Below are 17784 nucleotides of genomic sequence, written 5' to 3'. Positions count from 1 at the left end.
CGCGCCACCCAATGACGTCCCCGCACAAGCCCACACCCCGAGCGAAGCACCGAACCCACACGAGCCAGCGGAGAGCCAGCAGACGGCACAGGCGGCCGACACCACATCCCGGGAAGCGAGAGGCGGGGCCGCGCAAAACGCCCGGGCCCCAAAGGACTTCCCCATCTTCTTCGATGGGACCCCCTCAAAACTCTCGTTTTTCGTCACCAACGCTAGGGAGTTCATGGGGAGGCACGGACACTCCTATGACTCCGAGGCCGACAAGATCGCCGCCGTGGCGATCAAACTCCAAGACAGGGCGGCGGACTGGTACGTCCAACTGTACGAGTCCAGCTCCCCCGCCCTCGCCACCTTCCCTGCTTTCATCAACGAGATGAAAAACTATTTCGAAGACCCCCTAGCTAAAGTACGGGCGAAAAGCGCACTCCAGAGACTTAAACAGGGCGCACGCACGGTCCCTGACTACGCCCTGGAGTTCAAAGCCCTCGCGGGAAAGGTCTGCGACTGGTCTGAGACCACCCTGCTGGAAATCTTCAAAAAGGGGCTCAACCGCGACGTTCTCCAATGGGCCCTCTACCGCGACGACCCAGAAACGTTACACGGGTGGATCCACCTCGCGGGGAAAGCCGAACACGCGCACCGCACCTTCCTTATGACAACCACGGAAGACACAAACTACGTCGGGAAAAAGGTACCCGCACCACACGGGGGGATGGCCGGCCCCATATACCCAAAAAAGAAGTTCAACCGGGAGCCCTGCGGGAGGTGTGGCAAATTAGGGCACAAGACGGCGGACTGCTTCGCCAACCGACCGCCGACCAGCGCGCCCAAGCCCGCCCCGAAAATTAGCCCCAAACCACCCAACCCGGGGCCGCCCCCTCACCGCCGAATGACCGTGGCCACAGCGACACCGGAAGAGGGCTGGGACGCTTACTGGGGAGAAGAGGACAATACCGACCCCGACCAGCCGGCGGGAAATGCTCCCCGCTTGCCCTGAAACGCGTGGCGAGGCAGGCGGCGGGACAGCAACGCGAACCACCTCAACGAAACGACAAAAGCTCCGTAATATTGGCAGCAATTCAACTCTCTGCCGGCAACGGAGCCACCACGGCCGCGGCACTAGTGGACTCGGGGTGCTCAAAAAACCTTATCCACCCCGACCTAGTCGCCAAACTCGAACTCCGCTGCTTCCCCCTCCCCACGCCGCTGGCATTCCACCAGCTGGACGGCTCCACAGCGGGGGGGAAACCAGCCACGCTACAAACCGAGCCGGTCACCCTGCAAATGGGCACTCACACCGAGCGCACATCGTTCGTAGTCACGCCCATCGGACGGCCCATTGCAGTCCTGGGGATGCCATGGCTTGCGAAAAACAACCCGCGGATCAACTGGGCGACCCGCACCTTCACATTCGGCGACGGCGAGTATCGAGCACCAGTACCAGCTGGCAAAAGCAACCCCACGGTAGGACGAGCGGAGGCGACCACACAAGACAACGCCGCTACCACTGCAGACCTACCGGAACAATACGCCGACTTCTCCGAGGTCTTCGGAGAAGCAGAGGCAGACCAACTACCCCCCCACCGCAAGACGGATTGCCGAATCGACCTACTGCCCGACGTCCCCCTACCTAGACCAAAGATCTATTCGATGACCCCGAAGGAGATGGCAACCCTCCGGGAGTTCATCGATAAAAACCTAGACAGGGGATTTATAGAGCCAGTATGCTCACCGGTCGGAGCCCCCGTCTTATTCCGGGAGAAGAAAGACGGGACCCTACGGCTCTGTACCGACTACCGGGGCCTAAACGCGGCTTCCCTGTCCAACAAATACCCCTTACCCCTGGTGAAGGACATGCTCGCCCACCTGTCCACGGGCAAAGTCTTTTCCAAATTGGACCTGCGCGAGGCGTACTATCGCATCCGAATCAGGGAGGGGGACGAATGGAAGACGGCGTTCAACTGCCCCCTAGGCGCTTTCCAGTACAAGGTACTGCCCTTCGGACTCGCGGGGGCCCCTGGGGTGTTCATGCAGCTCATCAATGAGGTACTGCATGAACATCTGTTTAAAGGGGTCCTGGTCTACATCGACGACGTCCTTATTTACACAAAAACACACGAGGAACACGTAACCTTAGTCAGGCAAGTCCTCGACAAGCTCAGAAGGGCGCAGCTCTATGCAAAGCCCACAAAGTGCGAGTTTCACAAAGACCGCCTAGACTATTTGGGGTATCGAATCTCCGGGGACGGCATCGAAATGGACCCCGCAAAAGTCGAAGCGGTACTAAACTGGGAGCGGCCCCGCAACAGACGGCAACTACAGAGCTTCCTGGGATTCGCGAATTTCTACAGGTCCTTCGCCCGGGGGTTCGCTGAGATAGCCCTCCCCTTAACGGACCTCCTCAAAACCAAAGGGGTGGGGGACACCAGACGCGCCAAGAACCCAGGCACAGTGCTGAATTGGACTCCCGCGTGCCAGACCGCATTCGACAAGCTGAAAGCGCTGTTCACGACGGAGCCAATCCTCGCGCACCCGGACCCAGAACGGCCGTTCGTGGTCCAAGCCGACGCCTCAGACTTCTCCCTGGGAGCCATCCTCCTACAAAAAGACTCCACGGGGCTCCTGAAACCATGCGCCTACCTGTCAAGGAAGTTCTCCGAGACAGAGAGGCGATGGCACGTCTGGGAGAAAGAAGCCTTTGCGGTGAAATCGGCACTAGAAACATGGCGTCACCTACTCGAGGGAGCCACCCAACCATTCGAGGTCTGGACGGACCACCGGAACCTCGAGGCCCTACGAACGCCTAGACGCCTTAGCCCAAAACAGGTCCGATGGGCACAATTCTTCAGCCGCTTTGATTTCCAGTTGAAGTTCATGCCGGGCAAGAAGAACTTCCTGGCCGACGCCCTCTCCCGGCTGCCCCAAGACGAAGAGCCCGCCCCAGACACCATTGGGACGGTCCTATCCGCCTCGCAACTGGGGATGGCCGTGACCACCCGAAGCGGCGCACGGAGGCAGCTCGACGCTACGGCGCAGCCGACGGCGGGACAACCGGCGACGGAAAGAAGGCAACCGCAACTACCAGGGGGAATGCGCACGGACCTCGCCGCCGCCCTCAAAACCGACCCCTGGTTCCTGGCAAACCCCGACAAGGTAACGATGGCGCAAGACCTAGCATGGGGGGAAGGCAGAATCTACGTCCCGGACTCGCAACGCCAGGCGATCTTGCATAGGTCACACGACGCCAAGCAAGCGGGACACTTTGGGTTCCTCAAGACCCTACACCTAACACGGCGGCAATTCTGGTGGCCCGCGCTCAGGCGAGACGTAAAAACCTACGTGGCGTCCTGCCCAACGTGCGCTAGGGCCAAACGGGCACCAGGCAAACCCGCGGGGCTATTGCAACGGGTGGCAGAACCCTCCCGCCCATGGGAGGAAATCTCTATGGATTTTATAGTGGACCTCCCACCCAGCCAGAAGAAAACGGCCATTTGGGTGGTGAAGGACTACTTCTCAAAGCAGGCCCACTTCATCCCCTGCACGTCAGTCCCATCCTCACAACAACTAGCCAAACTCTTCCTCATCCACGTGTACAGGCTACACGGATGTCCCGCACGTGTGGTGACCGACAGGGGCACACAGTTCACCTCCAAATTCTGGCGGGCCTTCTTGAAGCTGACGGGGACCCAACAGGCCCTGTCTACGGCTTGGCATCCGCAGACGGACGGAGCCACTGAGGTTCTTAATGCCACCTTAGAGCAATTTATACGATCCTATACGAACTACCACCAGGACGACTGGGCTGAACTGCTCCCGTTCGCCGAAGTCGCATACAACAACGCCGTCCACACGAGCACGGGAAAAACCCCGTTCGAAGTAGTCTCGGGGCGCGACTTCGTCCCCATACCGGAGCTACCTCAACCCCCGGAACCCCAGGTGGACGCCAGCGACTGGGGACGGAAGATCGCGGAAGCATGGCCAGTAATCACGGCGGCGCTGAAGGAGGCACAGGCTGCTTACAAAGAGCAGGCCGACAAGCACCGGCGCCAACAACCGACGTTCCAGGCGGGGGATATGGCCTATCTCTCCACCAAGTTCCTAAAGTCAACCCAACCCTCGAAAAAACTGGGGCCTAAGTACATCGGGCCGTTCCGAGTCACGCAAATAGTGAACCCGGTAGCAATACGCCTGGACCTGCCACACAACCTCCGGAGGCTCCACCCGGTGTTCCACACCAGCCTCCTAAAACCGGCAACCACCTCCCGATGGCACCCAAGCACGCCTCAGCCCGCACCGCTTATGATCGACGGGCAACACCACTTCGAGATAAGGGACATCCTCGACTCACGCAAGCAACGAGGAACCCTACACTATCTGGTCAGGTGGAAACACTTCCCCCACCCGGAATGGGTGGCGGCGCACAACGTTAACGCGCCTGACCTGACCAGAGCATTCCACCGGGCATACCCCGACAAACCGCAATCAAGGTCAGCAAAACCAACCCCCCCCCCCGCAGGCCTCCCCCCGCCTCCCGTGCCCCAAGGGAAGGGGCCCCCCCCAAGCCCGCGACTTGGGTGGACCTTCCCCCCCCCGGGACTCACTCCCCCCGCCCCGGGCCCACGGGGTGGTGACAAACGATCGCCAGCACCCTCCCCCCGCCCCCTGGCCGCGGGGGAGTGGAAAGCAAGTCAACAGGGCAACCTGGGGGCAACGCCCAGGAGACACAACAAAGGCGACGCACTCCAAATAAGCAAAAAAGGGCCCTACCTGGAGCTGAGCAGCACCCGACCAGCCACGCCTCTCGCCTCGCCGAACTGAGCCAAACAAACAGGGTGTGGTTGGAGCATGCGCACGCCAGGTCAGAACCCGAGCATGCGCACCATGGACACACCCTGGGAAGGCACGTGGTAGAGGGAGGAGCAAAGGGAGGGGCGACAACTACTCCGGCGGGAACTTTGAAAAAAAAAAAAAAAAAAAAAAAAAAAAAAAAAAAGTGGCGTTTTGACAGCTCCATGGGGAAAACCCAGAAACCCGGGGGAGAACACTATTCGGAAAGGGGGCAGTATGTCATGAGTGCCGTTGAGCTAAAGTAATCAGCGCAATGGCACCCATGACAATGACAAGGAAATAGGTGAAGGGGTACAAGCTAAGTAGCCATCAACCCACAACGACTAACGGCTAACAAACAATAGATAAACGGATCACGGAGCCACCCAAGCCATCAGCAGCAATACCACGGGGATCGCCCAGCTGAAAGCAATCAGCAGAAGAATGAAAACCTGAGGATGGGCGATCCTGGAAACCCTCAACCAATGGCAGGGCAACGCATGGGACAAAGGGGGGTGACGTGACCGAGAGCGAGGGGGCGCTGACCGGCGCGGGGTATTTAAACCCCGCACCGGCGCGCTCCTGTCACTCTCAGCTTTTTTCTAACAACGTTGTACCTATCCTGAAATAAACCAGAGCCTGCTTTGCAAACCAGTGTCTGAACGTTATTCAGAGGTAGGCAGCGCATGACACCGGGACTTTGAGAACCAGTCATAAGTTCCACTTGTTCAGCACCATTGCAACTTTAGCATGGTCGATAACTGAGAACTACCTGTATAGAAAAAGCTGTATCTTGCCTTTAATCCCACAAAGACAATAGATGCTTGGAAATTGTGAAAAATGTGTACCTCACCAAGTGAAAAGAATAGTATACATAAACAATTTTAGCCAAGAACATAGCTTATCAGCTTCTAGGCCCTCAGCAGAAGTTTTTTTTTTCTTGTAGCAGAAAGAGGGTGGGATACATTAGTGCAAGCACCTGTTGTAAGAGGTACCATTTTTTCAAGAAAAGAAGAAAAATTAGTATCAGTGACTTTTCTGGAACCCAAAAGCAACCTATAGCCATAACATACCTATTACCTTCTCTACACCTTCTATACTGTACACAAAAAGAGATTTAGTTTCCACTGACTACTTCAATAGTTGAGGGCAATTATTCCAAGTATTGGGAAACTTGATTTGAATTTTACTTTATAATTTTGTACTATTAGATACAATGGCTTTGTGCTCTTAGTAAACAGAAGGATATTTCAATATTTCTTCATTAGTATTGGTGTTAACAGCACAAAGTGCCTAAAATGTTTCTCATATAAGACTAAATTTGGCTAAAAATTCTTTCTTTCCAAGAAACCACTTTCTTGGTATATTATGGGAATATTTTATACTGCCAATAGATGCTTTTTATAGATCTCTCTGTTAAATGGTACAGTATTTGAAAAATGATGATAAAATGAGGGGAAGAAGTAACAGTATTTTGGATATTTTACTATTTTGTCTTCACGTAATATATTCTACAAATGTTTAGCTATGTCTTGTCTGAAATAAGTACTTACAGATCTACTTATTATATTGAAATTATTAAGTAACCCTTTAATTTTCTTTGAAATCAGTGAAATGGGAAGTATATAATATTGGTTTAACTATGCTTTAGTAACTTTCCTTACATTTTCCAAATTTCCTAGTTAAGGAAGGTTTTTATTTAAAAGTCTAAAAACTGAGTAGACAGCTTCCATTCCATGCTGCATTAATAAAATATATTGTTTTAACTGGGCTCCTGTGCTTTTAATGGATGCACAATAAGCAGGCATTGAGCAGTGAAGCTCTTCAGCATCACATCATCCAGGAAAGCCAATGTTATGCTCTTATAAAGTATGCACAAATGTGCTTTATAGAGATTGATGGTAGGAAGTGCTTCCTGTTGTCAAGTCTGAGGTAAATTGATGGTTGTTTTCTTCGAAGTGTGGATACAGGATGTTGACATTAGTATTTGTGTATATTGAAAAAATTACATTTCCATTTATATGTTGGCCACTTACACTTATCCAATGCAGCTCGTAAATCATAATGCCATTGGGACTTACGTCTAATATTTAATTGGATTGTAGCCACTGAAAATAACTTGGAGGTCACAGAGTTTTGTAAGGAGGTACATGTTTTGATCACCAGTACTATGTCACCCACCTCCAAATGATCAGGAGTTCCCCTTGCAGCCCTCTGATAACTTCTTACTGACTACTTTCCCACAGAGTAGCCCTAAGTGGCTATTTGTCTCTGAAAAATATTGAAACAAAAATATTTTGTGTATATGTGTATAATAAACATATAATGGGTTTTAAATACAAATTTTGTTTACCTTAAGATACTTAGAAGCTTTTAGAATGTTTGGTTATAGCCTTATCAGAGTCCATAGGGGTTTCAGGAAAGCGGCTTTCTTCTTAGGCCTTTTCATAATAAACAGTCTGAATCTCAAAATGGAATATTTTAATGTCTGTCTTGATATTTCCTGCAAAGGCTGCAGTGTGCATTTTGCCTTTTGGATCGATAAACGTTATGAAGTACGTTGTATCAGCAATGTGCTGTTTTACAAACCATGAGATGATAGATCCATGTGCTGTGGCAGTTACAGTGCTGCTTAAAAGTTTATGAATCCTTTTGAATTTTCAATATTTCTGCATAATTATGATCTAAAATGTGATCTGTTCTTCATACAGGTCCTAAAACTGAATAAAGAAAACCCAATTAAACAAATGAGTAAAAAAAAAACATTATACTTGTTCTTTGAGGAAAATGATCCAAAGCTACATATTGTGCGTGGCAAAAGTATGTGAACCTCTAGGATTATCAGTTCATTTGAAGGCGAAATTAGAGTCAGGTGTTTCCATCAATGGGATGATAATCAGGTGTGAGTGTGGGAGGTCCTGTCTTATTTAAAAAAAGGAATTCTGAGTATTCAGGTCTCATCTTCACAACACAGGTATGTGGAAGTGTGTCATGGCTCAAACAAAGGAGATTTCTGAGGACCTCTGAAAAACAGTTGTTGATGCTCATCAGGCTGGAAAATATTACAAAATTATTTCCAAAGAGTTTGGACTCTACCAGTCCTCAGTCAGGAAGATCACAAATCGATACAGTTTAGCACTATTGTTATCCTCTCCAAGGGTGATACCAAGTTTCTGTGGGTATACCAGCTGGACAGATACATTCTGTCTGTCTGTCTGTCTCTCTCTCCACACACGTGCGCCCACACACATACACACAAAAACAGGCTGGCTGACCCGTGATAGCATTTTTGATCTGGGATTGCATGTATGTGTAACATCTTTGTTTGAGAAAGTATTGTTGTTTATTCGTTTAGTCGCTTCCGACTCTTCGTGACTTCATGGACCAGCCCACGCCAGAGCTTCCTGTCGGTCGTCAACACCCCCAGCTCCCCCAGGGACGAGTCCGTCACCTCTAGAATATCATCCATCCATCTTGCCCTTGGTCGGCCCCTCTTCCTTTTGCCCTCCACTCTCCCTAGCATCAGCATCTTCTCCAGGGTGTCCTGTCTTCTCATTATGTGGCCAAAGTATTTCAGTTTTGCCTTTAATATCATTCCCTCAAGTGAGCAGTCTGGCTTTATTTCCTGGAGGATGGACTGGTTTGATCTTCTTGCAGTCCAAGGAACTCTCAGAATTTTCCTCCAACACCACAGTTCAAAAGCATCGATCTTCCTTCGCTCAGCCTTCCTTATGGTCCAGCTCTCGCAGCCATATGTTACTACAGGGAACACCATTGCTTTAACTATGCGGGCCTTTGTTGTCAGTGTGATGTCTCTGCTCTTAACTATTTTATCGAGATTTGTCATTGCTCTTCTTCCAAGGATTAAGCGTCTTCTGATTTCCTGACTGCAGTCAGCATCTGCAGTAATCTTTGCACCTAGGAATACAAAGTCTTTCACTGCTTCTACATTTTCTTCCTCTATTTACCAGTTATCAATCAAGCTGGTTGCCATAATCTTGGTTTTTTTGAGGTTTAGCTGCAAACCAGCTTTTGCACTTTCTTCTTTCACCTTCATCATAAGGCTCCTCAGTTCCTCTTCACTTTCAGCCATCAAAGTGGTATCATCTGCATATCTGAGATTGTTAATGTTTCTTCCAGAGATTTTAACTCCAGCCTTGGATTCCTCAAGGCCAGCTTGTCGCATGATGTGTTCTGCATACAAGTTGAATAGGTAGGGTGAGAGTATACAGCCCTGCCGTACTCCTTTCCCAATCTTAAACCAGTCTGTTGTTCCGTGGTCTGTTCTTACTGTTGCTACTTGGTCGTTATACAGATTCTTCAGGAGGCATACAAGATGACTTGGTATCCCCATACCACTAAGAACTTGCCACAATTTGTTATGGTCCACACAGTCAAAGGCTTTAGAATAGTCAATAAAACAGAAATAGATGTTTTTCTGAAACTCCCTGGCTTTTTCCATTATCCAGCGGATATTGGCAATTTGGTCTCTAGTTCCTCTGCCTTTTCTAAACCCAGCTTGTACGTCTGGCAATTCTCGCTCCATGAACTGCTGAAGTCTACCTTGCAGGATCTTGAGCATTACCTTACTGGCATGTGAAATGAGTGCCACTGTTCGATAGTTTGAACATTCTTTAGTGTTTCCCTTTTTTGGTATGGGGATATAAGTTGATTTTTTCCAGTCTGATGGCCATTCTTGTGTTTTCCAAATTTGCTGGCATATAGCATGCATTACCTTGACAGCATCATCTTGCAAGATTTTGAACAGTTCAGCTGGGATGCCGTCGTCTCCTGTTGCCTTGTTATTAGCAATGCTTCTTAAGGCCCACTCAACCTCACTCTTCAGGATGTCTGGCTCTAGCTCACTGACCACACTGTCAAAGCTATCCCCGATATTGTTATCCTTCCTATACAGGTTTTCTGTATATTCTTGCCACCTTTTCTTGATCTCTTCTTCTTCTGTTAGGTCCTTGCCATCTTTGTTTTTGATCATACCCAGTTTTGCCTGGAATTTACCTCCAATGTTTCTAATTTTCTGGAAGAGGTCTCTTGTCCTTCCTATTCTATTGTCTTCTTCCACTTCCGCGCATTGCTTGTTTAAAAATAATTCCTTATCTCTTCTGGCTAACCTCTGGAATTTTGCATTTAATTGGGCATATCTCCCCCGATCACTGTTGCCTTTTGCTTTCCTTCTTTCTTGGGCTACTTCTAGTGTCTCAGCAGACAGCCATTTTGCCTTCTTGGTTTTCTCTTTCTTTGGGATGTATTTTGTTGCCGCCTCCTGAACAATGCTGCCAACTTCTGTCCAGAGTTCTTCCGGGACCCTATCTACTAAGTCCAGTCCCTTAAATCTATTCTTCACTTCCACTGCATATTCCTTAGGAATATTAGTGAGCTCATATCTAGCTGATCTGTGGGTCTTCCCTAATCTCTTTAGTCTGATCCTAAGTTGTGCAAGAAGAAGTTCGTGATCTGAACTACAGTCAGCTCCAGGCCTTGTTTTTACCGACTGTACAGATGTCCGCCACCTTTGGCTGCAAAGGATGTAATCAATCTGATTTCGATGTTGTCCATCTGGTGAAGTCCATGTATAAAGCCGTCTCTTAGGTTGTTGGAAGAGAGTGTTTGTTATGCAGAGTGAATTGTCTTGGCAAAATTCTATCAGCCTGTGTCCTGCTTCGTTTTGTTCTCTCAGGCCATACTTACCTGTAATTCGAGGTGTCATTTGACTGCCCACCTTAGCATTCCAGTCTCCTGTGATGAAAATAACATCTCTTTTAGGCGTGTTGTCCAGTAGGTGCTGCAGATCCTCATAGAACTGCTCTACTTCAGCTTCTTCAGCATTTGTGGTTGGGGCGTATATTTGGATCACTGTGATGTTAGATGGCTTGCCCTGAATTCGAATTGAGATCATTCTATCATTTTTTGGGTTGTATCCAAGCACTGCTTTAGCCACTTTACTATTAATTATGAAGGCTACTCCATTTCTTCTGTGGTCCTCTTGTCCGCAGTAGTAGATCTGGTGGTCATTTGATGTGAAGTGGCCCATTCCAGTCCATTTCAGTTCACTGACGCCCAGAATGTCTATCTTTAATCTTGACATCTCACCAATAACCACATCCAATTTGCCCTGGCTCATAGATCTTACATTCCAGGTTCCGATGGTGTGTTGATCCTTAGAACATCGGATTCGCCGTTCACCACCAGCACCGTCGGCCGCTAGCCGTCCTTTCGGCTTTGAGCTAGCTGCGTCATCACGTCTGGGGCTAGTTGAGCTCATCCTCTGTTCCTCCCCAGTAGCATTTTGACCATCTTCCGACCTGGGGGTCTCATTTTCCGATGGTATACCGACATATCTCTGGTTGTACTGATCCATTTAGTTTTCACGGCAAGAATACTGAGGTGGGTTGCCATTACCTTCCCCAGGGATCGCATTTAGTCTGACCTCTCTGTCATGACCTTCCCGTCTTGGGTGGCCCTTCACGGTTTAGCTCATGGCATCATTGAGGTGCTCAAGCTCCAGCACCACGACAAGGTAACGATCCTTTGCTGAAGTCGAGAAAGTATAGGCACCTAAAAAATAGCTGTTACATGACTTGTAGGTTAAAAGCGGACCTTATTTATAGTACAGATTCAGTGATGCTGTGTTTTCCTTTTTTCTTCCTGTCTCACAAGGGCTTTTTAGTTAATGGTAATTGATTGCAGTATAACATATTTTTAGAATCCCTGAGATGTGGATAAGAATTGCCATATTATAGAAGCAGTATTCTTCTAATTTAATGTATTTCAAACTCTCTTCAAGGGAGGTATTGGTGGATTTCCCTGGGAAAAATGTACAAGTCAAGGACACTCAAAGAGAAGTAATAAAATATTTGTGGTTGGCCCTTGCTTATTTTTTACCATTGGAGTAAAATGCAACTTGCCACAAAGTGTTGCTTACCTGAAGGGTATAATGTCCCAAAGCAAACAGCAGCCACTGGGATAACCCTGTCTACATTGGGATCATGCAGGGGCAAAGCATTATCATTACCAACCAGTTCAGATTAGACTTCCCTTAGAACCTCTTTAGAAGATAAAAACCATTCAGAGCATATAATTTTTCATTTAATTTGGTTAAGGGAATGTTGTCTTGTAACTTGTATAGTTTTAAAATACAGCAGATTAATCTCTTGCAGATTAAGGTGTATGGTGAATGAGCTCATCCCAGCTTTTTGTATGAGTAGTGATCTTTATTTTATAAACCACCATAATTGCTAACATTTTATAGCAATTCACCAATTAAAGAATCTTATATAAGACATGGTCATTGGTCTTTAAACATTGTTCTGGATTCTGTCTTTTGAAAAAAATGAAATGGGCACTTTCTAGAGAATTTCAGTACAAAAGTAAATGGGGGAAACTGTTAAGTAGGACTAAGATTTGGAGTAGATAGCATGAATCAGCAAGACTGGGGTTAAGGAAGGTTTTACTAAAAGGGATAATTTGAAGAAGAGGAATCTATAAAAGCAGAGCTGGAGTAGAAATAAAATAAGGGTGCAGTGTGGCCGCAAAGCAGTGGTAGGCGGAGGAAGCACCAAGAACTTGGAATATATCTTGTTTCTAGAATTCTGTTACAGGGTAATTTTTGTAATATGTGATGTTTTCTATTGGAGGAAATATTAGAACATATATTTAGTGGGAATGGAACTTAATTTTTTTTGTGGAATGGTGCTGTTGAAATTCCCACTATTCTGTTGCTTTTTATTTTAGGAAATTATATCAAACTGCCAGGGAAATTCCTTGTATGAAGCAATTCAGGACATAATATAGGAAGTTTATAAATTAGCAAAGTTGTAGGCTAAGCTACTGATGCAAAGAAACAATACCAGATGTTTACACTTTTTCTTCTGTTAGAACAAATTAGTGACTTTCTCAAGAACTGCAGGAGATAGAAAATAAGGCAGATTTTTACTTGTATGCTGGATCAAGAACCCCAGGAATTAATTCTATTTGTTTATGTAATACTATGCATACTACTGAAAGAGCACTAAAATATATCCTGATTTATGGCATGAAATACTATTCTAGGTAACTATCTAGGACTGTAGTAATGTCCTTTATGGAAAGACTTGTATGAAAATATGCTGTATGGAAATAAGCTTTTATAATTAAAAGGCCTTTATGTTTCGTTATTATGGCAGATTCTGCTCCAATTTCTGCAAAATATAAATCAAATATAAGCTCATTGATTTTAATGGAAATCAGTAAAGGGTTAATAAAGGTACAGGAACATAGATTTTTGTTTTTGTTAATTATGTAATTTTCATTGTTTAAAAGTTAGGATTATAACATGTGAAGAATCTCTTATAATCTTACCCTGTCTGTATATGTTATGTGCTAAGGAATGAATATTAAATAATTAAAAGTACATGCAAATCATATGGAAGCTTCTTGATATGAATTTATTCTATTTGCATTGTCAAAAATGTTAAGAATAAAATTAAATTAACTTTTTATAGGTTGGGCTCATGTGGTTTGTGCTCTGTACATTCCCGAGGTGCAGTTTGCAAATGTTTCTACAATGGAACCTATCGTGTTGCAGTCTGTTCCTCATGATCGTTATAATAAGGTATAATTAAATTATGACTTTCTTTCTTTATATAACGTTATTATTTGAAAGATTTTAAATACTTTAGAATTTATAAAAATAGTTCTGTGAACTCTTGCACTTTGCTTTTTTATTGAAAAGAGTAAATTAGTAAAATCCTTCTGTAATAATACCATATTGTAATTTATAGCATGAAGTAATATTTATTTAGTTAATATTTCAGCATAGTCTGAAAGATTTATTTAAATAGATTTCCAAAATAAAGTAAACAATCATTTGTAATATTTTCAATGTTATCAGTAATAATTGTACTTAGCACTGTTAAAAGTAAACAAAAGTTTATGATAAATACAAAAGCTTATGATAAATGCTGATTGAGAGCAGAATGTCAGTTTTTCATTTACATTTAATATAACAGTATTTATATATTTTGTTTCTTACAAAAGGCAAACTTCTTTGGTCAACGGTTTTGCCATTGAGAAGGTCAATATGATACCTGCAGGAGTTCTCCTCTCCTCTAGTACTGCAGATAATATAGCCTTCTATTTAGTATTAGGTAGACCAAGCATATAGATAAACGTAGTATAGCAAAGTCAAGTTTGTTCCGTTTTTGCTATTTACCAGAAAATAATATATAATCAGGGCTATTTTACTGGTACTGAAGATTTTCAGTTGTAAAATCTTAAAATGCTAAAATAAGGCTATGGCATCCTATATAGATAAGTTTTAAAATATTATGGCACAGATTTCATCAAATGATAGTGGTTGTGGTTAATAATTAGGCCTTGTTTTTTAAACACCTGTAGCACAATATAAATGTATTTCAAAGCTATTTGAAACAAATGTCAATTGCTCAAAGAAAAGTAAGTTCCATTGTACTACTAGACATTATATGTAGCATTCATGTAGCTTTTTAGCTGTAGTTTCTATTAATTTAGCATGTAGTCTTTCAGATTGTTTATTATGCTGAATATTTTCTTACTATCTGTCCTGTAATGAATGTGTGCTTTTTTGTTCCTCCCCTCCATATCAGATTTTTTTTTTTTAAACTGAATTTTAATAATGGAAAGATATGTGAAAATTGTTTCACAAGAACATCTTGATATGACATTTTGCTATCATGTAGTTGCTGATCTATACATAATTATGTAACCTAGTGACAATGATTGTTTGCCAAAAGCAGAACTGGGGTTTTTTGGAAGAAAGGTCTGATAATGGTTAGAAAGCATACGTACCTTACACCCATTCTTAGCTTAAAGCAATGATCAACTGTTTGGAGCTGAACTCTTTAGTTTCTAGCTACCCTCCTGTAATTCACTCTGTTTTTTTTCCCAAGTACTGACCAGCCCAGTCAGAGAGATGTGTATAAATAGGCATGGACAGTTCACTGTTTCTTTGTTTATTGCATATTATTAACATTTCTATGTTGCTCTACTCCCAGCAGCTCAAAGCAATGTACACAGAAAAACCAGAGGATTAAAAACAAATAGCATTAATAAAGAATAAATATTATAATGGCAATAACCAACCAAGGATACCAAAATCTGATATTCCCCACATATTCTCTCCCAGAGCTAGGTTTTTACTTTTTGATGGAAACTCCCCAGGGAAGAGGCAGCTCTCCATAGAGGGCACCACCATTAAAGTAGTTCATATCTGCATGAATATCTTTAAATAGGGTTGTTATGGATGATTCAGACATCACAAAGATGAATGCAGCAGCACAACAATGTCCTGCAATGAAAACTGAAAGCTGAGAATAAAATTACCTACAGTATGTATATCAATGACTGTAATGGGGAAAATAAAAACGTGTATATTTTGGGCCTGCTTAAATATTACTCATACGTTACAAAAATTAGATAGGATGTTCTGTATATGATGTGTAGCTGAGCTGTACCCCATAATGTGAGACAAATTTACTCATATTTTGGTGTGTGTGCATGCTAGTTCAGCCTATTTGCTATATACTGAATATAAATGTAAAACCACAACTTACATCACCTTACAGGAAATTCCTGCTTTGTATATGGGATAGGATTAAGCCTTGGCCAATGCACTTCTCGTTCTTATGCACTACAAAGATAAATAGGAAAAACAGGCAGAAAAACACTGAATGTAATACTTATGGTAAATGTGTAAGAGGAAAATTTTTTCATTAACATCAGATGTTAACTTCTCAAATTTATATTTTAAGAAAGCAAAAGTGTACTACTTTTCTAAGTCAGAACATTACTAGTGTTAACACTGAATTGATACTGAGGCAAGTGGGAGAGGGAAATTGTACAGAGATGAAAGATAAATCCATAGATTTGTCTTTGTACCATCCTAAGAGAAAAGGGATGCATAATTTTTTCCAGACTGAGGGTAAAACTTTGCCTTTGAATAGTGTGCTGGGGAAAAACTAAATTTGATTTCATTTCCATTTTGGTAAAACTAAATAATAATGTGATAACTTTCCAGTTTTCTTCTTTTGTTATGTTAAAAATGTCAATTTAATAGCAACTTCAGAGGGTCTTTAGGACAGCCCTTCTGTTATAGACTGATAGATCAGTAAACAATTTGGACAGTTGATAAATTATCTTACTAATTAACACATATTTTGAAAATGTGAACATCTTTCCTTAAATTACACTACTCAATTTATATGCATTTCATATAATTGTTGGGAGTGAGCCTTAGAGTGCCTGCATCTGAATGTCAGAGTTGATCAGGTAGCAGAGGCCTACTGTCAACATTTGGATAGTGATGGATGAATCAGACAGATTCAGTTTTTTACTTTGCCAACCTTACATTGGTTCCAACATTTTTAATATAGTTTAAAAGAAAATGTAACATCCCAATAGCATGCTTGCATATACTTTCTCTAATACAAGCACTTTGTATGTTTTTAAAAATTGTGAGCGATGTCACAAAACTTGAGAAATACAGTTATCAAGTATAACTGCATTCCAGTTTGTTTCTAGGTTTAAGAGACTTGAATAGGGTATATGAGTGTGAAAATGCAAACACAACGGATTTCTTTTTCATTATTCTGGCTCTCAATATGCTTGCTGATCATAGTCCTGCTTGACTAATTCATAAAACTCCCAGCAACCCAACATTCGCATTTCTGGGTGGAGGAAACCCCAAGCTGTGCCTGTGTGTGAACCAAATTAAGCTGTCAGTACACATATGAGGAGTGAAAAGAGTCAGAGGCTACTGCTGTGACAGAGGTTTTTGTTGGATATGCAGACAGCTGCTGAAGGGGCTTTATGTGATCCCCGATACCACTGAGCTACCTGTTCTGGTAGCATAAGTGGATGAAAAAAAGTAGCATTGTGATTCACTTTTGGGATGTATTGGCTCCAGCATCTGCTGTCATAGCAGGGTGGCTTGGACAGCATTGTTTAAGTAGCTACTGGCAAAAGACTGTCCTTGGCTGTCATGTGTTGATTTATTCTTCATGAAAAGTCAGTTCAGAAAACTCATCAAATCTTTTTTTTAAAGATAAAGTCTTTCTCAAGTTAAGCTAGTGCTAAGCCCCACTCAGCTGGCAATATCAGGGAAGCTAGAACTACACAGTAAGGTACTGTTAATATGAATCTGGGGGTAAATACAGAACATTGGAAACTGAGAAGAACTCCCAAGCCTCATGTATAATTTCATTAAGGTGGAATTTTTGAATGAACAAACACTTCTCACATTTCTTGCCACCTGGGATTAGTTCCTGTTTGCGAGATAAGCCACCAACAAACTCACCTTCTGTCTCTTGATTGTTTATGTCTCTTCTCCAATCCATTCCTTTTCCAGCTTCTCCACAATCTCGCAGATGTAAACTTTTGGTGACTGCATGGACAGGTTCAGTTCCTCAAGTCTGGCTGTAATACAGACAACATAGAATAGGAAGGCCATTCAGGCCATTGAAGGTCAGAATTTCACATTAAAAGAACCCAACCTCTACTTGAACACAGTTAATAAAGAGGAGCCCAACACCTTTCTGGATAATTAGGTAATTATCAGACTGCTCTTAGTGTTGAGAAGTTTCATCTAATGTTCAGTAGGAATCTGCCTCCTTGTAACTTAAATCCATTATTTCTTATTCTGTGCTCTAAAATAAGAACAGTTCTTGTATGTGAAATTCTTTTTTGATATTTGAAGAATGCTGTCATATCTCCCCTTTTCTCAAGGCTAAATATACTCAGCTCCCTCAGTCTCTCTTCACAGGATTTAGTTTTTTGTTCTCGGATTGTTGTTGCCCTTCTCTGGACCTTCTTCCAGTTTGTCTGAATCCTTCTTAGAATGGTGTCCTCAGAACTGGACACACTACTTGAAGTGGAGCCTAAACAAGCAGAATAGAATAGAATGATTACTTCCCGTGATTTGGAAAT

The 17784-nt window shown here is 43.9% G+C and overlaps 1 protein-coding gene across 4 annotated transcripts in view; it reads left to right on the top strand.

Annotated features, from left to right (window-relative positions):
• The window catches only part of MLLT10 (MLLT10 histone lysine methyltransferase DOT1L cofactor), a 141514-nt gene that overhangs the window by 27838 nt on the left and 95892 nt on the right, over nucleotides 1–17784 (top strand). For 3 of the 4 annotated variants that reach the window (XM_063303534.1, XM_063303533.1, XM_063303535.1), the window contains exon 4: nucleotides 13326–13435. The exons of the other annotated variant lie outside the window; for it this stretch is intronic. In XM_063303534.1, the coding sequence (XP_063159604.1) occupies nucleotides 13326–13435 (110 nt within the window). The remainder of the gene's footprint in view (nucleotides 1–13325; nucleotides 13436–17784) is intronic. 4 annotated transcript variants of the gene reach the window in all.

The sequence above is a fragment of the Candoia aspera genome, chromosome 4 (assembly GCF_035149785.1).
Source record: "Candoia aspera isolate rCanAsp1 chromosome 4, rCanAsp1.hap2, whole genome shotgun sequence".
NCBI classification, from domain to species: domain Eukaryota; kingdom Metazoa; phylum Chordata; class Lepidosauria; order Squamata; family Boidae; genus Candoia; species Candoia aspera.
The sequence above is the reverse complement of the archived record's forward strand: the minus strand, read 5'-3'. Positions and strand labels throughout refer to the sequence as shown.